This window comes from Psammomys obesus, unplaced genomic scaffold (assembly GCF_907164565.1).
Source record: "Psammomys obesus unplaced genomic scaffold, mPsaObe1.curated_primary_1811, whole genome shotgun sequence".
Taxonomy (NCBI): Eukaryota; Metazoa; Chordata; class Mammalia; order Rodentia; family Muridae; genus Psammomys; species Psammomys obesus.
Window position 1 is genome coordinate 8919622 of NW_026596120.1, and position 22144 is coordinate 8941765.

General features: G+C 42.2%; 1 protein-coding gene across 5 annotated transcripts in view; it reads right to left on the reverse strand.

Moving 5' to 3' along the window:
• The window catches only part of Pik3cb (phosphatidylinositol-4,5-bisphosphate 3-kinase catalytic subunit beta), a 106036-nt gene that overhangs the window by 13264 nt on the left and 70628 nt on the right, over window positions 1-22144 (reverse strand). For all 5 annotated transcript variants that reach the window (XM_055629789.1, XM_055629786.1, XM_055629787.1 and 2 more), the window contains 10 exons: window positions 21144-21240; window positions 20077-20207; window positions 15678-15728; window positions 12570-12758; window positions 10684-10805; window positions 8565-8708; window positions 6295-6394; window positions 4318-4496; window positions 2968-3077; window positions 1536-1614 (listed from right to left, as the gene is read on the reverse strand). In XM_055629789.1, the coding sequence (XP_055485764.1) occupies window positions 1536-1614; window positions 2968-3077; window positions 4318-4496; window positions 6295-6394; window positions 8565-8708; window positions 10684-10805; window positions 12570-12758; window positions 15678-15728; window positions 20077-20207; window positions 21144-21240 (1202 nt within the window). The remainder of the gene's footprint in view (window positions 1-1535; window positions 1615-2967; window positions 3078-4317; window positions 4497-6294; window positions 6395-8564; window positions 8709-10683; window positions 10806-12569; window positions 12759-15677; window positions 15729-20076; window positions 20208-21143; window positions 21241-22144) is intronic.

Consider the following 22144-nt stretch of genomic DNA (forward strand, 5'->3'; position numbering starts at 1 on the left):
GCAGCATATGTATAATAGAAAGCCAACTCAATAGTATATTTATCTCATAATGTCATGTCAGGGCTTTTCCTTTTTATAATTTTTAAACTTCATCTTATTGCTTTTTACTTTTATGTTTTCTTTTCCTCCTTCTTTTACCCCACATGTCCTTGGTGTATATATTATGGCTTCCAGTCTCCTGTTTTTATGGGATTCCTGAGTATGAGAATAAGTGGGTCTCTACTTCTTGTGCCTTCTCTTGGGCTCATTTTCTTCTGTTCGTCTACTTTGCCCAATGCTGATGCGTTAGTTTTTGGTTTACCTTATATTTTATTTTACTGTTATCCCTTAGAAGCCTGTTTGTTTTCTAATGATAGATGGAAAGAAATGGGGTAGGTCTGGAAAGGAGGAGAGGTGGGAAGGAACTGGGAGAAACAGAGGAAGGAAAAACTGTAATCAGGATCTATTATATGAAAAAAAAATCTATTTTGAATAAAAGAAAAAAATGCATCTCTCTCTTATTGCAATCACATCTACAGTCCCAGGAAAGAAAAAAAAATAGATTATTCTAATGTAATAGAAGTGGAAAAGCATATCCTAGAAGGATCTGGAAGCAAAGACTCCTGTAAAACACAAACAAGGCGTGATAACTCGGTGGGTACAACGCTGCCGTCAAGACTGACAGCCTAAGACTCGATTCCCAGGACCCATAGAAGGAAAGCCAACTCTCAGAAGCTGCCTTCTGACCTCTGCAAGTGTCCTCGTGGTGCACACACGGGCACATGTGCACACACACAAACGTTTAAAAGAAGAAAGCACGGGGTAGGCGATGAGGCGTTGTGAGTATTGTCATATTTTGGCAAACGAAGGATTACTAGACAAGTCTTTCCACACCGCCTTCTCACTTTGATGGGCCAGTGAAACAGAAGAAAGACATCAACTTTAGAATCTTGAAAATCCTGGAGTTGAGTCAGGCACCATTTAATATTTTTGTAACCTGTGCTTAAAAATCACTACCGTCCTGATTTTTTTCACTTGCTAAAAAAGAGTAACACGACCTCATAGAGATACGAGGTTCCCAAGAGATGATCTATGTGAAACTAACCAAGTGCCTTTGTTAGTCAACGCACAGCAATGATTTCAAATCTTTGTACAAAAGAGTTCAACAGGGTGTGAAGACACATGACTGGAATCCCAGCACTTGAGACACTGAGGCAGGAGGATGATGAATTTACGGCCATCTTTGCCTGTAGAGTAAGTTCAATACCAGCCTGAGCTACCAAAGGTCCTGTCAAACCAAAGCCACCAAACTATAACCTGGTATGTGGTTCTGGATGTCTGTCCAAGTCGCATTAAAGTCCAAACCTACTCTTTTTCTGGAACCTCAAGAAACATGTAGTTTTAAGTCTGACGACGTTCAAATAGAGCAATGACTAGAAAGCACATTGTAAAAGGCCGTATCAACTATCATTATGAATAATAATTAAAATAGCAGAAGGAAAGGACTCAATAGAAGAGAAACACCACAAAATAGGCAAAGGCACTGGGATGCTCACCGAAGGTCCAGGCCGGCCTCTTTCCAGAGCAGGTCCATCAGGCGCAGCATCTGCAGTGTCAGCATGTCCTGCCGCAAATCTAAGGGAACCGGCAGCCAAGTTACATGCGCTGGTCATCGCAGGGCCACTGCTTGCTAACTCCACCTCAGGCATTCAGTCAGACTCACCGAAACCATTACCAACACTGTACTTTCCCCAGTTTTAATCTCGCCATATTCACTGTATCGGGCAGGCTCAGTGATCAGCATGCCCCTCTATGGTTTCAGAAATTAAATTTTCAACTGTCTCCTATGTATGGACTACTGTACCAACCACAGGAGTACTATGAAAGTATACGTCCACTAAAAAGGACAAATTGTTAACTTTTCCTGTGTTCAATGCTCCACAGAATATTCTTGTAAGTCATACAAGGAGTCCAGAAAACAGTAATAGTTGATTTATTTATTATCCTGTCTATGAGAGCCTCCAGTCTCAGCACTCAGGAGTCGAAACATTAACACTGCAAATGGAAAGCCAGCCTTTACTACATAGTGAGCTCTCGGGCCAAAATAATAGCAGTTAATAAAAGTTTAAAAGTATTTTCAGCCTGACATGATGGCCACACCTATAATCCCTGCACCTGAGAGGTGGGAAAGATTGGGGCAGAGTTCAAGGCCAATCTGGGCTGCATAAAACTGTCTCCCCTCCCCCTATCTGAACGAATACTTTCAGATAAAATAATGTTAAAGTAATTTATTTTATACTATTTGTATGGTCTAGTGGATTAAAATATTTAGCAATACACCATGAGGGCGGATATGCTGGTACATTCACGTAATCCCAGCACTGAGGAGGCCGAGCCAGGACCACAGGTTTGAAGTCAGTCTGTGGTACAGAGTGAACTGTCTCAAACATGAGTCACTCTGAAGAAGTTCTATTAAGGCTCAGTAATATTAGTCCTGTATAAACAAGTTATTTATCATATATCCCTTTAAGGACTCTGGCACACAGATGCTATAACCCTTTAGGAGATGAAGAACCTATAGCTATGCAGTCGCAGGCCATATAGCTTACACGCTATGACTGCCTTTGGCTGGTGCAATGTTTCATAGGCATTTCCTTATGAAGTCTGGGTCATCAGCTCAATTAAAACATGAGGCTCTAGAGTGATATCAAAGTTGCTGTTCCTGGAACAGGATGCATGAATATATGCTGACATATACTTGCCTTTCACAACGTTTTCATCAAAAGATTTAATGTTTGTATTTTACAGTGCAAAATAGGAAAGCTTATTAGGTCACTAGATAAACTGTAGAAGTGATTTCTCAAGAAGAAATGAGAGGATCCCAGGGTGTGCTGATCTGATCTCATGAGCAATGACAGCAGTCACTGTCTGCTATCACACTGTCTCACACACACTTTTCCAGTATGCTGTGAAAACTCTAGGACTCACCATCGCCATTTTTAAAGATCACTCCAACAGAGTCCTCTGCAAACGCTCTGTTGCTGTAGACCAGCCATAATGGCTTCATCTTGGAGTCCATGTACTTGCACTTTTCAACACTGAAATCAGCAAGGAGAGGTCAGCCACGACAGCCTAACAATGTGCAAGAGTGCCCCCCACCTACTCCTTTCTGAGCGTGCATAAGTCACAGCCCAGAAAAACTTCCTCTGGGTAGAAAAAGACTCTGAGGACAGCCCTGGTTGGCATATACGGATGCTCAAGGGACAAAACTCCAACCTAGGATCTGACCACCTTTTATTGCCTCTGCTTGCAATTTTTCCTTGTTTTCTTTTTTTAAGATTTATTTATTTATTTATACATTATTCTGTCTGCATGTGTGAGTGCAGGCTGGAAGAGGATACAGATTCTCATTATAGATGGTTGTGAGGCACCATGTGGTTGCTGAGAATTGAACTCAGGACCTTTGGAAGAACAGCCAGTGCTCTTAACCTCTGAGCCATCTCTCCAGCCCTCTCCTTGTTTTCTTGTACTTCCTTAACATTGTATTTTGTGAGCTAAAGATTAGAAGATACTACTGTATTAAAATTAGGACAAAAAAGGACTCTTTTTAAAGACATTTCTTATTTATGTGTATATGTGTGTGTATATACGGGTACTACAGAGGCTGGAAGAGAACATCAGGTCTCCTGGAGCTGGAGTTACAACCTGACATGAGTGGTGAGAACCAAAGCCTAGTCCTCTGCAAGAGCAGCAAGAGCTCTTAAATGCTAAGCTACATCTCTAGCCCTGATTCTTGATTTCATAATGAAGGATCGATACTGAATATTTTTATTGACACAAATTATAATTTTCCATTTCTGTATGAAAATATGAGCAGGAGTTTGGAGATTCATTTAAATCTCATTACTCTTGGAGGGGACCCAAGTTCCAGTGCCCAGCACCCAAGTCAGGCAGCTTCCAACAGCCTGTAACTCAAGCTCCGGGGGATCTGATGCCTCTGGCTACTGGGAACACCTGCATTCATGTGTGCATGCCCGACCCCAATAATTAAAAATAAAAAAATCTTTAAAAAAAAAAAAAACAACTATGTGCTTGCATACAACAAAAATTAGATATAACTGAAAGAAATTAATTTGAACTATTACTACTCCCACAGAGAAATCTAGCCAATAGCTATAGAGCAAAATGAATATAAACAGCTTTGGCAGACTCCTAAGCTTTTCTGTCCTTAGTCCACCTGACCTCCTTGGGCAAACAGCCAGCTCCACCAGTTGCCAACACAGAGCCTCAGGAATCTTTTTGACATTGCTAGTCCCTGTGCAGAGCACGGTCACTTACGAGAGTTCTGAGAGGATGACACATGGGTTCAGAGGTGACTGCAGGTCGGAGAGGGCCTCCCGGTAAGCGTTCTGTTTCAAGCAAGTATGCATGGCCTCCTTCCCTTTAGCTCTGTTCAGCTTCATCGCATTTAATTTGATTAAGCTATTTAAAGTTTTCAACTTATTGAGTGCTTCAACCTGAAAAATAAGGTTCCCCGCCCCCAAAATTAAGTTATAGTTGAAAATATTACTATATCATATAGTCACATTAATCAGTAGCCCTAACCAAGCACACATACACAATCAGCTGAAGTGAAAAACCCTGTGTATAAGAAGAGTTTTACACACAGAAAGTTATCATTTCTCGTTAAGGTATCGCTTTTAAATCCTTCATTAGATGGCAGCTTACAAACTCAGGAAAATAAGCAGGCACAGAGTGTGGGTATGTTCAGACAGGTATGAACCTGCAGTCAACTCTACAGTTCACCAAGTGATGGAGTTTGAAACATCTCAATCCGAACCGCTCCTATGCCATGTGACAGGGAAATCTGTGCATTGGTAACTCGCTGTTCCTGGTACTGAAACCTCAGTGACTTCTTTCATGCCCTTTCCCGTGTGTTCTAGATGTAGCCTTTTAAGGAGCCCAGGCTGCTCAGCCTTGCTAGGGCTGGCATTATAGTTACGTGCTATTGTGCCTGTAAATACCTATCACCCGGTGCCTGGAATCTCAACCTGCTTTCTTTCCACTGCCAAGAAAAGAACAGATTATGATTCAAGGTGTTTATTGTCCAAGATGAAACTGCTTGCTTTTAAGCTGGGTACAGTTCCCCACCCCCAAAATTAATTTACGGTTAAAAATATGATGATATCATACAGTCACATTAACCACTAGCCCTAACCAACCACACATTAAGAGCCTTTAATCCCAGCACTTGGGTGTTGTTGCAGGGGCAGAGACAAGCACACCTCTGAGTTCAAGGCCAGCCTGGTCTACAAAGTGAGTTCCATGCTAGCCAAGGCTACAAAGAGAAACCCCATCTCAAAAAAAAAAAAGCAAGCTTGCTTTTAGTTTTAAGATTTGCCATATTTTTAAGTGTGTATATATGCCTATGCCTTAGTATATGGACGTGTACCGTGTGTATGGAGGCGGCCACCGAGGCCAGAAGAGGGTGCCAGATTCCCTACATTGGAATTGGAGGTGGTTGTGAGCCACCTGACAGGGGAACTGGAAACTGAACCTGAGTCTCCTCCAAGAGCAAGTTCTCTCGAGTCCTCTCTCCAGTCTTAGCATTGGGGGTAACTTTAGCTTTCAAAATCCAAAACAAACAAACAACCTTGTACTTGTAAGCCACTTTAGCCAAGCATGGTAGTACATGCCTTTTTACTGTATACATGGTGGGTATGGGGAAAGTGGAGGTTGTCAGAGGCAGAGGGACCTCTGTGAGTTCAAGGCTATTTCTCAGACATGATGAATTACATGCCTCATAAATACTATTCTAAAGAGTAAAACTTTTAAAACATAAATATCATATCAACTGAAAAGAGTAACTTAGGCTATGAAAAACCAGAGTCAAAAGATTGCCTCCCTCCATTATGAAATACATATAGACTATTAAATTTTAAGGCATACTATAAATATAGAAAATATGAGAAATCCTAGCTAATTGTGTTCAATTTGGTATTCATTTATGCTTTAATTCTAAGCTTGCTGAAACTTCCTATCTTGACAGATTTTCCTAAAGCTTCATGCTGAAGGCTAGGAAACAGCTCAGTGGCAGATGGCCTGCCTACCAAGCACACAGCCCCAGTCCAATCTCTGGATCCCTGCACTCAAAAGGCCATAGTCCTCCTCAACTAGTGAGTTCGAGACCAGCCTGGGCCTCATGAGACTCAGTCCTTTCCCACAAGTGTTGATCAGGTAAGTTACGGATAGGGCAATCAAACATGCAGTTGGAGAAATTCCATTTGTGAACTCGATTGGTCACTGTGCCTGTACCTGCTTGGAAAGTACTTTCATGTGGCCTACACTTCCGCGACAGTACGCTTCCAGGATGACACCAAACTGTATGGACACGGCTGGAATATGCACCTCTGACCTACAGAAAAGCAATACACAAATGGTTTGTAATCAAAATTTTAGACCATGGAAAAGAAACACTGACTTTTTCATTCTCCATTAAATGCTCTTCAGATGCCAACCAGCCAGGAGCTGGTCATCCTAAGCACTGACTAGTAAATGGCCCATCTCAACTGTCAGGTGTCAGGACTCGGAAGTTATGTGATCTTAATGGTTAGTTCTTTAGTTGAAGAAAACTGCCATTTCACATTCTACTTGACTTGCCTTTTGAAGGGGAAAAGAAATGTGACTTGGGAATTTTGAGAGAATTTAGGCAGAAACAAATCTATTTGGGGTCAGTCAACCAGCCTCTGTCTGGCTCCCTCCCCTGTTGCTGCCGAGTGACCTAGTGTGTGTGACCTGGGTGGGGCACAGACACAGGGTGCATGTGGAGGTCAGAGGACAGCTGTGGAGAACTGGTTCTTCTTCTACCTTTTTGTGGGTTCTAGGGGCTGAACTCGGGTTGTCAGGCTTGCACTGCAAAAACCACTGCTCACTGAACCATGGTGCTGTCCCCAGTTTTCTTTTCTCACTCAAAGAATGACACACATACATATATATTTTTCACATATATATATATTTCATTTTTTCATACATATATGAAAAAGGGAAGGAATATTTATTTTGTTATTCTCTGAGGGGTTCAAAACAGTATTGAATTGTACAAGAAAGACAAATTATAAATAAGAAAACAATCTACCAACAAAAAAACCACTTCAGAAGGGAAACTCCACTGAAATTAACACCACAGTATTACAGAGAGCGCACTTTCTTTATAAAGCTTCAAAGGAAGGCTCATCCCCCGCCCCCTATAAGTTTAAGCTTGAACAATGAAGTGCAAATGGTGGGAGGAGGGTATAAAAGAGAAATCCATCGCTCTCACAGTTAAACACGGGATCAACTTTAGCGCTTATTCCTGACTTTACTGCTGTATAATTAGTGAAACAGGCTCATATGCTTCTAAAAATGACCTAATTAATAAAGTCACAAGTTTGAGATCTAGCTCAACAATAGAATCCCGACTAAACATGTGTCCAGCACCGCAAAGTTAAACAGGTACCCGGTCTAGAGAGATGGCTCAGAGGTTAAGCTGTTAGTGCACTTGCAGCGGACCCAAGTTCCACGTCAGATGGCTAACAACTGCCTACAGCTCCAGCTTCAGGGAAATCCCAGGCCTCTGTCTGGCCCCTACATGCATCTGTACTCACATATAGAGACATGGAAATTAACACAATTTTTAAAAATACACAAATAAAATCTCTACTGTTTTGGTAAAACTTCGACTGTACTCAGTAATAGTTGTGATAGTGATAGTGTTCAGAGACTGAAGCTGGAGAAATGGCTCAGTGGTTAACATCACGGCTGCTCTTCCAAAGGAACCAGGCTGAATTCCCAGTTCCCACATGGCAGCTCACAACTGTCTATAACTCCAGTTCCAGGGTATCCAATGCCCTCTCTTCTGGCCATTGTAAGCATCAGGCATACAGGCAAAGCACCCATGCCCATAAAATAAAAATAAATTTAGAAGTATATATTGTCTGCAAACTTCTGAAAGGAATAAATAAATCACATAGCTAAGAAAATTAGTTTATTTCTTAAAAAAAAACAAAGCACATGAAGTTAGAAGGGAAAAGTGACTGGGGGTAGAGGAGAAGTTGAAGGGGAGGGGATGAGGTGGAGTTTAAACATATATGCAAATATAAGTATTAAATAAATATTTAAAAGACAATTAATTTGCTAGAGAATAGTATAATATATCAGTTACTAGTTTTATTTAAAAATCCAGAAAACAGCCAGGCACGGTGGTGCAGTAACCTAGCACTCAGGGAGGCAGAGGCAGGTGGATCTTTCTGAGTTCGAGGCCAGCCTGGTTACAAAGTGAGTCCAGGACAGCCAAGGCTACACAGAGAAGCCCTGTCTCAAAAAACAACAACAACAAAAATCCAGGAAGCATCATGAAATACATACCTGAAATACTTAGACAAATGTTTGGTTACCAAAAAATAAGATAAGGCACCAAAATAGCATAAATGTTATAGACGGATCAGGAACCACAAGCTTCTGGCTCTCCCACTGAAATGTCTTACATCACACTAGATTACAGTTGTCAAAGCACATGATGGTCTCAAATTCAAATATGAAAGACTTACCTAAGATGCCAAAATAGAAACTGCCCAATCCTCCGGTTATCAAGTGCTCTTTCTAATAAGAATCTAGAGAGGGCACAATCAAGAAAAGGCTCATATTTCAGAACTTGCACCAATTGTAAAAGATACTGAGAGAGTTCTTCATCACTGAAAGAAACAAAAGAGAGAGAAACTCAGCCACCTGTGCCAGAAAAAAGCCCCTCCTTACCAAACTGTCATATGCCAACAGGCTAAAATGTATGGTCTCCTGGGCCAGGCTTGCCACGTATTTACACCTACTGTACCATATTGGAATACTGACCAAAAGATAGAGATTTCAAATGCCAGGAGGGAGGGAGCCGCATCAAACCTAACTTGTTCCAACTAGTGACTACACACATAATCAGCCAATATTCCCGCCCACTAACCCCACTGCAATTTTATTTTTACTGTGGTGCATCTATGTGGTGTGTATGCCATGGTGTTCATGTGAAGCTCAGAGGACAGTGTGGTAAAATGAATTCTCTCCTTCTCCCTCTATGTGGTTCCAGGGGTCAATGAGGACATCAGGCTTCATGTCAAAGCTCCACCTCCAGAGCTATTCCACAGACCCTGGAGAACAGTTCTGATCACACCAATGTCTTCTAGCCAAACAAGCATTTTTAAATTGTTAATTTTAATAATAATTAATAAATTACATTAATTATTGGTTTATTTTTTCTTTGTTATCTTGTGGTTTTAAGTAATTCATTCTTCCACATCAGTGAACAACTAAAACCTAACATCAAATAGATTGAAGGACAAGAAAATGAATGCACCTATAGGCGGGGATTATAACAATGACACTGCATAATACATTATTACTAAAGGGACTGAATTTACTCTGGCTGGTGTAAACCACCTTCACAGACAAGCCCAGTGGCCCCAAGGGTCAGAGCACCCAGTTCTGTCACTGTCCATGCTGCTTTCCAACAACTGGCTACAAAACTGGGCGAAACTGGGGCCAAACCACTGCAAGAAATGGGAAACAAAACCCAGCGCACTAATATCCAGAGAGAGGGGTCAGATCACGGGGTGACAAGATCATTGCAGCATCTCCCCCCAAAAACAAGCACTTAGCTTAACCCACAGAAAAAAGTGGCTCCTCCCTTTTCATCAGGTCTCCAGTGCAAACTCAGGGAGACAAGGCAACTGGAAGCCTCATTTTTTTAAAATTGTTTTTAAAAGGCTTATTTATTTATTTGTTTATTTATTTATTTATTATGCATGCAATGTTCTGTCTGCATATAGACCTGCACACCAGAAGAGGGCACCAGCTCTCATTATGTATGGTTGTGAGCCACTATGTGGTTGCTGGGGACTGAAGTCAGGACCTCTGGAAGAGCAGCCAGTGCTCTTAACCTCAGAGCCAGTTCTCCAGCACAAAAGCTTCATTTTTAAAACAACCTATACAACAATCTTAAGTGATCAATTAACCAAGAAGGTCAGCATCCACCTAAAGACCTATAGCTACAGTGAAAAACAAAAGTATAAAAGCCACAGGCCACTTCTCTCACACATTAGATTTTGCATCTCAGACCTTTAAAGAGTTTGCATAATTTCCTCTACCAATCAAACGATTTGAAACTGATCTGATTTTAAAAGCAAGAAGGGACCATAGCCAGGACTGGGGGCAAGAGGATCTGTCTGAGTTTGAGAACTAGCTAGCCTGGGCTACATGGTGAGTTCAAGGGCAGCCTGCGAGATCCTATGTGAAAACAAACAAATATGCCTCCATCATAAAATATTAACCCTTTTTATTTGGGTAATTAGTAGACTACAGTGAAGGAAAGAGGCAACACAGGTGTGCCTGTTCCCTCTGGGAAATCCAACCTTCGGGGATGGCCTAGGGCAGACATTTAGAAACTCAGGTTTCAGAACTTTGTCCTGTAGAAAAAGGGAAGAGTGGCTTTCTGCACCTCAACTGTTCATCAGCAGTGCGATTAGGCTATAGGGCCAGCAGAGGGTGCTATGATGAGCTCTCACATAACTGGCCACGGAAACTCAAACTTCCTTAGGCTTCTTATGCAACATTCAAGTAGCCACCCTCTTCCTGGCCCACCAGGAAATTCCTTGCCCCAGGTTGGTGTAGTAAAGGACTTACCTCATCTGTCGCAGGCAGCCTACAGCATACTCCCGGACGTACTGGTCTGGATAGTTGAAATCTAGGAGCTCCAGTGCTTCCCGGGGGGGTAGTTTGGGCCAAATCTGCAGGAGGGCTTGAAGCTGTTTAAAATTAAAGCTGGGTCACAAGTTTGGTGGACAAAAATGCCTTATCTTTCCCAGCACATGGGAACAGAGATGAGTCAAATTAAAGGAAAAACTTTAATTATTGATGCCTGAAACATTCTGGCAGATGCAGAATAACAAAGGCCGTCTAAGTTTAAAAGGTTGCTATGTGCTTAACTAATGAAAACAGGAAGACACTGCAGGTGTGGATTCTACAATCATCAGCCATCACATAATTTAAGGATAAGAAAGTATAAACAAGCTAAGTCTTGAGCTAATTAAAGGCCTATACACTAAGGGGGTTAATAACTCAATATAAAATTGCAAGGCTTCCTCAAACGATTTATTTATTCATTCATTCATTCATTCATTCATTCATTCATTCATTCATTCATTTATTTATTTTGTCTTTTGGGTCAGGGTTTCTCTGTGTAACTTTGGCTGTCCTGGACTTGCTGATTTCTAGGCTAATCTAGAAATCAGAATTCAGCCTGTCTCTGCCCCCCAAACTCTGGGATTAAAAGCGTGCACCACCAAGCCCATTTACTTTTAAATGAATTTTTAAAGAAATGTGTTACCTTACAGAATCTTTTATTAATCAGAGCATGCTTGAGTTCCTCAAATCAGAACATAAGTAATCCACAAGAACTAAATACTTGTGCCTACTTTTTGAAAATAGATAGTAAATCATATTCACAATGCTATCTGGACAACAAAGACCCCCCCCCACCCCAGGCAAGAGCCAGAGCTCTGTATGAAAGATGTATAGATGCAGTTACATCTGTGTCTTCTGGGGGGCGGGGACCCTTAGCTGCCTCTGTCGTGGCTCTGTGAGATCCGGAGCCCTCCTCCTGTAGGTATGACACATTTACAGGGCACAGTCTCACAGGGACAGACAACTGGAAATAAAACTGGTTCTGAATGAGAATTAAAAAAGTTTGATTTGTAGCTCTTGCAACACTCAACACTTGATAAAACCTTACTCTCTAGTATGTGTGATCTCTTGTTGGGTTTTCTTGCGCATCCTGAACTGCTGACAACAATTTACTAGGCAAGATCAGAGCTGTGTTGGTTAGACAGTGAAGGATGCTCCTTCAGCTGGCTGTTTATCTTAGGAGCAACTGTGCCAGACATGGTGGTGCATACCTTTAAACCCAGCACTCGGGAGGCAGAGGCAGGTGGATGTGTGTGAGCTTGAGGCCGGTGTGGTCTACACAGTGAGTTCTAAGCCTGCCAGGGCTACAAAGTAAGACCCTGACTAAAACAACAAAACCACTAGTGCCCATTTTGATAGATGGCGGCTCCCAAACTACTGTTCCAGTTGTTATTGCTGTAAGGTCACCTCACCCGGGTTCCAGGATCTCAGAAGTTACCCAGAATATGTAAGCTGTAAAACCCCAGGAATAACTTTTGCAGAGAATTACCCAGCAAGCTGGGTATCATCGTGCACATCAGTGATCCCAGCACTCGGAGGCTGGGCCAGGAGGATTGGAAGTTTGAGAGCAGCCAAGGTCACAGTGAGAACCTATCTTTGAACAGAAATCAGAAAACATCCAACAAATGGAAATATGTCTGTGGAAAGACAGTCTACACAAAATCAATGAGTAACATATACACACAAGCACATGGGTCTACAGACAGAGTTTTTTTGTTGTTATTTGGGGAAAAGAAAGTGGGGGGAGAATGGGGAGAGAAAGGGAAGAGATGGAGGAGAAAAAGGGAGGAAAGGAGGAGGGGAGGGAAGGAGGAATTTTCTGTTACCTGAGCAACATCTTCAAGTTTATTCCACTTGATTGACAAGAGGAGTTTTGGCAGTGACTGTGGGAAATTTTCTCGGCAGTCTTGTCGTAGAGTCCAAATGAGATCCATTTCATTCTCACACAGCTGAGACAGGGGATCCCTGTCCAAGATTTCTTTCAGTACAGCCAGAAATTTTTTTCCACCACGACTCTTAAAGAAAGTAAAATACTCATTGTAGAATTTAACTGTGCAAACCACAGGCAACCAGTCAGCAAATTTATATGCATTGAATTTATAATTGCGAGTTTTACCAGATGAAATACAAAACTGAAATTCTGTACAAAGATTAATTAAAGTGGATCTTTTTTTTAAAAGTTTGCATTTCTCAATATTAAGGATACAAGCTATGTATAAAGGTTTTCTTTTTTTTTTTAATCCAAGTGTAAACACTAGATGGCACTATTGCTTTTAGGTTAAATATATCTTATCATTTAAATATCTTCCAAATTCACTATTATTTGAATGAAATTTATTCTTTAAAAAATATCCTCCCCAGGGGCTGGAGAGATAGCTCAGAGGTTAAGTGCACTAACTCCTCTTCCAGAGGACTAGAGTTCGATTCCCAGCACCCACATGATAGCTCACAACTGTCTGTTAACTCCAAGTTCTGACACCCTCACACAGACATACATGCAGGCAAAATACTAATGCACATAAAATGAAAATAAATTATTAAAAAAAATAATCCTGTGTGTGTATGTGTGTGTGTGTACAGTCAAGTGCCACCATGTAGGTCCTGAGGATCTAACTCAGGTTGTCAGGATTGGTGGCGTGCTCTTTTATCCAGAGCCATTTCACCAGCAATCCCCTCCCCATCCCTACACACAAGATAACCCAAACATATAAGGAGTAAAATAAGAATAATCAACAGAGACCTTCTTGGCTTGTGCCTTGACCTAAAGGCATGAAAATTCTATAAACTAGAAACTCTATGATCATAAAACAAAACAACAACTGTAGTCTTCCAGTAGAACATGGGCCCAGCGTGCATGGATACAGTCCCAACACAACAATAATGAAGAAAAGGTAGTTGAATTTCTCCAGGGATGGTGTCAACCCGGTATTGAGGTATTGAGGAGGCCTTGGCAGAAAGACTTGAAGTGCAAGTCAGCATAGGCTGATCATGTTTAGAAAGCAACAACAACAAACAAAACTGCCTGCCACATGTAATTCAGTAAACCTGTAGTCCCAGCATTTAGGAGGGCGAGGCAGGAGATTCAGGAGAGTCAAAGCATCTCTCTTCAGCAACACAGTGAGTCTGAGACCAACCTGTCTAAAATGGGGTGGGGGTGTGAAATGAAATGTGCATGAACCTAACAGGAGTCCTTTAGTGAGAGAATGCAGGTATGACTAGGAATGGGGCCTTCGGGCTCAGGGAGCAGTGAGATGCTAAGCAGAGTTCCAGGGAGCTCCGACCCAGATTAAAAGAGGAGGAGACGGCTAGGGAAATAAGGATTGGGCAACCAACATGTCTGCCCAAAAAGGGAGCAGTCTCGCTGGCCGTGCATGCCCCTCCCTGTGTTATGCTGGGACAATAATTGTGTCAACAGTGAAGAGGAAAAGTGCTGGGCCCCTGGGAGCTACCTGGTCCCAGAATGCTTGGGAGTCTTTATATGTAGGAGACGTCATCCAGAAGGCACATTACAGTGAACAGGGAGACAGCCAGAGTTAGACTTAAGAATAAGGTAACCAAGAATAATCCACACAATTGAGGAAAACCAAAAAAATAAGTTCCAAGTGAGAACCACTGAGCTGGGAAGGTATCTTAATGGGTGGTGCGGTGCGTGCTGTACAGCCACAAAGACCTGAACTTTGACCCCCAGCGCCTGGTGAAGGCCAGGCAGAGCATGCTTCTGTAAACAGCCACACAGAGCTTCTGGAAGCTTGCTAGCTAGTCAGTCTAGACACCATTTCAGTGGACTCTGAGGAAGCTGCAACACTCACACAATGTCTCCACGCTGTTCTATGGAAAAAAGCCCTTACCGGAGATGTTTAAAATCTGGAACTCGGTAATGAGCAAAGAGCTCTTAGTCTTGTTCTGTTTTGTTGGTTTGTTGTTGTTGATTCTGGTCATGTGAGACCAGGTCTTATAATGGCCAGGGCTGTCCTCTACCTGCTATGCAGCCGAAGATGACCTGATCTTTCTGCCTTTACTTCCCCACTGCTGCATTACAGGCGTGCTCTGTCACGCAAGGCTTCAACAGTCACACACCTTTACTGCGACCGCTTGGATGTCTGAAGCAGGAAGACGGAGCAATTCCAGGCCAGTCTGAAGTACACAGTAAGACTACCTAAACATTCCAAGTATCATCCCCCTTTACTTCCTTTCAGAATTAGCACCTCTTACCGTTACCCAACAACATGGCAGTCCATTAAAAGACCATGTTGTCTAACCTCACTTATGGTCTGGTCATGTGTCCAGGATCTAGCCCATGCGATGTCAGCAGAAACGATTTGATATTGCTGGGCGGTGGTGGCACATACCTTTGATCCCAGCGCTTGGGAGGCAGAGGCAGGTGGACCTCTGTGAGTTCGAAGCTACCCTGGTCTACAGTATGAATTTCAGAACAGCCAGGGCTACACAGAGAAACTCTTGTCGCAAAAATAATAGTAACAGTAATAATAATAACAATAGCATCAAAATCAACTATATGGCCTTTAGTTTTACATCCATACTTCTGTTGTCTATAATAGAGTAAAGTTAGGAAGTTTGGAACAAAAATAGTAAAACATAAAACAAAAATGACATTTTCAACTTGGCAGAGTTCCCAAGGAGAAAATACAACGCAGGTCCCCCACGGTAAAGCTAGTCTGTGATATACCAGCTTTGCTACTTGAAAGAATATGGCCTCCTCAGTTAACTAAATGATACTAAAATAGCACTGGAAATCTGAGGGGTACACTTGCATCTTCTACGGGCCAGTACCCCGAATTTATGCAGAAAAGGGCTTACACACGAGCCACCCACACTGAGCCACATTCAGCCGGCGCTGGCTGTGTGCACCCATCTGCTCTCACAGGCTGCTATAGCTCTGCAGTGAGAAGGGCCAGGTGAAGTGCGATACTTACTGACACATTAGCACTGTCTCCGCTGGCAATCTCAGCTGCCTTCTCGATGATCTGTTAAAAAAAAAAAAAATACAACTTAAATCTCGGCCCTAATATTTGTAAAATTTTCAATGCTAATAATTAGTGCGATGCTTGCACTTGGATTACAAGAGACCATACATGCTTGGTTCTCCTAAACTTTGTAAGTGGAAACAAACTAAAAAAAATAAAATAGCAACAGAGGTGTGTCCCAAAGTGCTTCAAACCCCTGACAACAGGGAACAATGGTGTCACTGAAGAGAGTGCAGAGCAAGGGCTCATCCAGAGTGTTTCTAAAGTAAGTGAGAGTTACGAAGGCCAGGACTGGGGCAATGGCTCAGTGGTTCAGAGTACTCGCTGCTTTTCCAGAAGACCTGGATTTGGTTCCCAGAACCACCATGGTTGCTCACAATCATCTGTAACCACAGTTTCTGGGCAGCTGAACTTTTGGCCTCCCGGGGGACTTCAGGCATACGGTACACAAATATATATTTATAGGCAAAACACTGCACACATAAAATAAAAACAATCTTAAAAAATTTTAACGAGAGCTACGAAATTAGAATAAGTAATCATTTTTATTACCATTACATTTGGTTTTCCACAACAGCTATTAAGGGCTGGGGTGCATGTGGGTCCAGGGTGAAGCATTTGCCTAGCATGTGCACGGTCGTGGGAGACCCACAACAACAAAAGCCCCACCATCTACCGAGGAGTGGCAGTGCGCGTCTCGACTCTCCATCAGGGAGCTGAGGGAGGAATAGCAAGTGTGAGCCCAGTCTGGGCTACACGGTAGAGATGTGGTGAGGTGAGGTGGAGGATGGGCAGGGAGAGAGGGAGATGAAGTAAACGCAGAGTGTAAAATTGCAAGTGGAGGCTTGTGGAGGTGTAGCTCGGCGGTAGAGCACTTCCTAGCACTTGTGTTGACCCCCACAACTGCCACAAGATGATGCAGAAGTGATGACATAGTGAGAACAGAAAACCAGTTTCAGTTCCCTCGGTTTACACAGAGCTCCTGTTCTTGAAAAGACCAGGGCTGACCGATGTGGGAAGACAGGAAGACTCAGAAGTTCCCCCAGCCTGTGTTCCCCTCAGCCACACTTGTGGCTGAGCTCGGTATTCAGTGTGGTGATTCCCAGCCTGGTCTCTAAGACCAAGTGAGGGTACATTCTCTACTAAGCAAGTCATAAAACTGACTTGTAAAACAAAAGGTAAGTGATGACAGTTACAGTACTGTGTAACAACATGGGCCTTGGGGGCTTTTGTGTTTTACATTTGTGACTTTTCTTGTGGTCATGGTAAGTAACTTGCTGAACAGAAGGACAGATCAAAGCCTGGCAGGCAACATAGCAGGACTTTGACACACAAAATAATTTAAATGGAGGTTAGACATAGGTTCATGGTGACTAAAAAAAAAAAAAATGGGGGGGGGGGGGGGGGGGGGGAGGGAAAAAAAAAAAAAAAAAAGGGGGGGGGGGGGTCGGAGGGTCAGGAATATAGCTCTAGCTCTACAATGGAGCTTGCCCAAAAGAGATCTGAGGGATGCAGCTCAGCAGAGTGCTAGCCCAGAATGTGCAGGGTTCTGGGTTCAAGTGCCAGCCCTGTAAAGTAAATGAATTTAAAAATAAGATTAAAATACAGTAGCAATTGCCCAGCGTGCATGAGCCCCAAGGGTCAATTCCCCATGAACCACACCTTATCCCAGGAAAAAAGAACCAAAACAAAACAAAACAAAACACCTAAATAATCTCCACATGGTGGCATTTGCCTACAACCTCAGTACTGAGGAGGCTGCAGCAAGAACCGAGATGACTAGTTAAGGATGACAACAGCAATAGTGAAACTATATATTCAAAGAAATCTAGCTTCTCTAAAATTAGATAAATGCAAAAATATTGCATAATATGTTAGATTTGAAAATTCTTTAAGAGGCATCTAATTTGATCCCCAAGAAACTATAACTGGTTACTGAACACACCTCATAGCTGATAACAGTCACTACAGAAGACCATGAAACATAGTCAAAGCATAAACAATGGCTTAGGAATGGATTGTGATCTAAGGACAGTGTCAGGGTCTACAGCAATGTAACAGAGGAATCAAATGTAGTTTCTTCCCTCCTCAGGATGTTTTAAATGGAAAGGTCTTAACCTACTCAGGAGTTGTTTTAAGAGGCACAACTTTTAATTTAGTTTTAAATTACCAGTCAGAATAGTATTTTAATCTTACTCTTAAATTCATTACAGCACTGGTGCTTGAACCCATGACCCTGCACATACTGGGAACATACTCTACCACTGAGCTACATCCATGGCTCTTTTTATATTTCACGTTTTTAAGAAAAAGCCACTTTATTTAGCCCAGGCCAACCTGGAACTTACAACACTCCTGCCTCAGTGTCTCCAGTGCTGGGATTACAGGTGTGAGGCACAGGGAGAGAAAAAAAATTTCTTCCCCAGTTTTCTGAGAGAAGGTTTCACTATGCTGTCCTGGAACTAGCTCTGTAGACCAGGCTGGCCCTGAACTCACAGAGATCTGCCTGCCTCTGCCTCCCAAATCCTGGGATTAAAGGCCTTTGCCACCACTGCCCAGCTAGAAAAACATTTTAAAGAACTTGTAATGATAAGTTGGCTCTTAAGTGGATAGTATTCATAAAATACAAATGAACAAAGCAACAATGAATTACATAAATTAAATTAGCAAATTTAAAATTTAAAAACCATCTCTGGGGTTAAATGTGGTGTGAGGCTCTACAGTCCAATATCAGCACCTCTTCCCACGGCTCTGACACGGACACACAAGTCTCTTTTATGCAAGTCTGGTGGTGCTCTGCATTACAATGAACTAATTTAGAGGATTGGCTTAGGTATTGCTTAGTACTTTGAAGGTAGCCTTTTCTCATTTGGACCAAGAAATTTCTTGTGATGGCTGGTGTGGTGGCACACGTCTGTAATTCCAGCACTCTGGGAGGCAAAGACAGGTGGTTCTCTGTGAGTTCCAAGCCAGCCTGGTCTATAAAGCAAGTGAGTCTAGGGTAGACAAGGCTACACAGAGAAACTCGGTCTTGAAAAAACAAAAACAAGAACAAACAAACAAATCTCCTATTCTGGGGCTGGAGAGACAGTTCAGAGGTTAAAAGCACTGGCTGCTCCTCCAAATGTTCAGAGTTCAATTCCCAGGAACCACATGGCAGCTCACAACCATCTATAATGAGATCTGGTGCTCTCTTCTGGTGTGTAGGTGTTCACTCAGACAGAATATTGTATACATAATAAATAAATATTTAGAAAAAGAAGAAATTTCTTGTATAAGATTTGGGGATGTATTCAAAGATTTTTGTATTAAAATCAATACTAATAATTCCTAAAATTGGAAAGAATGTCAAACCTGAAAATCAAAACATATTAGAGGAGGCTGGAGAGATGGCTAAGTGGTTAGGAGTACATGTTGCTCTTAAACAGGAGCCATGTTTAGTTCCCAGGACTAACGTGGTAACTCACAACCCTGTGTAATGCCAGTTTCAGGGGGTCTGATGCCCTCTTCTGATCTGCTTCTGACCAAGCACCCACATTCATATGCACAGGGAAAATACTCATACACATAAAATTACAGACAAAATAAAATAGAAAGAACATTGGGAAAGGGCTGGGAATGTTAAGGTCAAGCCTCGAAGACCTGGGTTCATCTTCCAGCAGGTGGAGGGAGAGAAATATATGACAGCTCAGCTTTTTTGGCATGTAAGTCATTTCAGCCCTGCTTTCGGCCACCACCAAATAATCTTATTTCATACACATACACTCTCTATATTAAGTGTGTATTTTGAAATAGAAATCCTGGCCACAGACTCTACTGAAGCCACTGGCAGGCATGATGCCTCACACTTGGTAGTCCCAATCTCAGAAGGTGGAGGCAGGAAAACTGCCACAAATTCAAGCTCACGTGTGGACTACACAGTGAGTTCTAGATCATGCCGGTTAGAGTAGGGCACAGTCTCAAAAGCCACTTCCCTCAAAGTCCTGATAGTACTTATACTCAGCATGAAGCATCTCTTCTATCATTGTATCTTTAGCTCTGAATCAACATGTCAGGCCTGTTTCACAGAACACATTACACATTCAGATTATGTAGGAATACACCTCAGAGACTCTTTACATCAGAAAATAACCCCGAACAATTAAATCTCTCTTTACAAACACGGCCCCTGAACTCCAGAGACACCATGTTTCACTTGGTCAGCAATAAGCCCAAACCAATTGCTGTAAGGCCTTCCACTGGATCACGTTGTCAGTGCACATGGAATTCTGGGAGAGAGCTAGACAGACTGAGCCAGATCCAGGAATAATTCAAGTCCTTCATGCATCGTGGCCCTTAATGCGCTTACCTTATCAAAGGGAGGGTAATAATAAGGCTGCTTTTTATTCTCTGGAAACTTAATATGCAAGGCAGTTGCGTTCTCAGCATACGGGTTCGTCTGTACAGTACCCATGGGATTCAGCATTTCTTCCAGCTCATCTACAACACAAATTATCTGGAGTCTTAAAAAAATGTTTTTGGAACTAAACTTTAAAGAACAAAAGGTTGGAACGGGTTTTCTTTCATGAAAATATCCTAAAGGTTGTGTCACCTAAGCAAGTTTAGCAAACTGTATCAGTAAGCCTGAACACATGAGAAGGACTTCATTTCTCTTGAACATCAAGCTAAATCTAACTGGAGAGCTTTTACTATTTTCCATCTCTGCCGAGTACTCATTCACCAGTCAGGACAACTATGAGCAATAAAGAAGATGCTGTTATGTGAAAGGTTCTCTTAAAAACCTACAAAAGTAAATGTTTAAAACAACACACTCACTGACATTAAAAAAAAAAAAAAAAAAAAAAAAACACCCAAGAACTTCATGTCTGCAGCAAAATACTCCATGTATGCCAATTTTAGAATAAATGACATCTGGGCATGGTGGCACAGGCCTTTAATTCCCAGGGTTCAGGAGGCAGAGGCTGGTGAGTTCAAGGCCAGACTGATCAAAATAGTGAGTTCCAGATCAGCCACATAAGAGAGATTGTCTCTCTTAAAAAAAAAAAAAAATCAAATTAAAACTACAAAAAAAAAAAAGAGTAAATAACAGTTTGTTTAATGAACTAGAAAACAACGTGGAGTCAGAGAAACACTGACTAGTACAGCAGTGAAACACTAGCTGCTCTCCAGCACTAGGGGCCGCCCTTAGAATATACATCCTGGCCAGGTGGTGGTGGCGCTCTAAGTTAGAGACCAGCCTGGTCTACAAAGTGAGTTCCAGGTCAACCAGGGCTACACAGAGAAACCCTGTAACAAACAAAACAAAACAAACAACAACAACAAAAAATCAACCCTGTAACAAAATAACAAAGAAAAAAGAAAAAAATAACAAAAACAACAACAACAAACAAACAAACAGAAAGTAGTAAATCTTACCAGGAAATGAAGACCAGCTGTGCAGTATTACGTCTCCGGACCTCAGCTGTCCTTTGAAGTCAAAAACCATCGTATTTACCCATGCTACAGGATAGTGCTGTTGAAAAAAGCATCACTACGTAAATAAACCCAGACTGGACTGGAAGGCGTGACAAAACCCATGCCCCTGTATCAGTGTTAGCACTAGGAATGTCTGAAGTTCTAGGTAATTTCCAAAAATGCATGCAAAAAGAAAACAAGACATGGATGGGAGCCATTTCAATCTTTAAAACTGCTAAGAAAGTTCTACAGCCAATTAGTGTTCCATAATAGAATGGTATGCCTGCAGAACAGCAAACTTTCTTTTTCAATTCTTGAAACTGAGGAGTTTTAAAATGATGAATATGAGTAGGTCCTCCTGAGGACACTGCAGGAACTGCTTACACTGCTAAGAGGGAGACACTTGTGTGATAGGTGTTGACCCACACCTGCAATCCCAGCTCAGGAAGCTGAGGAACGAGGACCGCTATGAATGTGGGGTCAGCCTGGGCTACACACAGCAAGTTATGGACCAGCCTGTTCTACAGAAAAATACGTTTGTTTTTAAAAAGCTGGGCAGAAGCCAGGCGCAGTGGCACACACCTGTAACCCCAGCACTCGGGGAAGCAGAGGCAGGTGAGTTCAAGGCCAGCTTGGTCTACAAAGCTGGGCACAGTGGCACAAGCCTTTAATCCCCCCCCAGCATAGCTAGTGACACAGTAAGACCTTATCTTAAAATCAAGAACAAAAAAGTAGTTAGGACTCTTATGAAGACATTTAAACAGCATGTCAAAGATGTTTTTTTGAAGGGTTAGTATTTAGAGTATTTGTCTATCTTACAGGAGGCCTTCAGTTGGATTCCCAACACTGCATAAAACTGGTAGAGTGGCACACACCTGTAATGCCAGACTTTAGGAAATAAAAGCAGGGGAATTAGGAGTTCAAGGTCATCCTCAGCTAAAGAGCCTGCCTAAGGCCAGCCT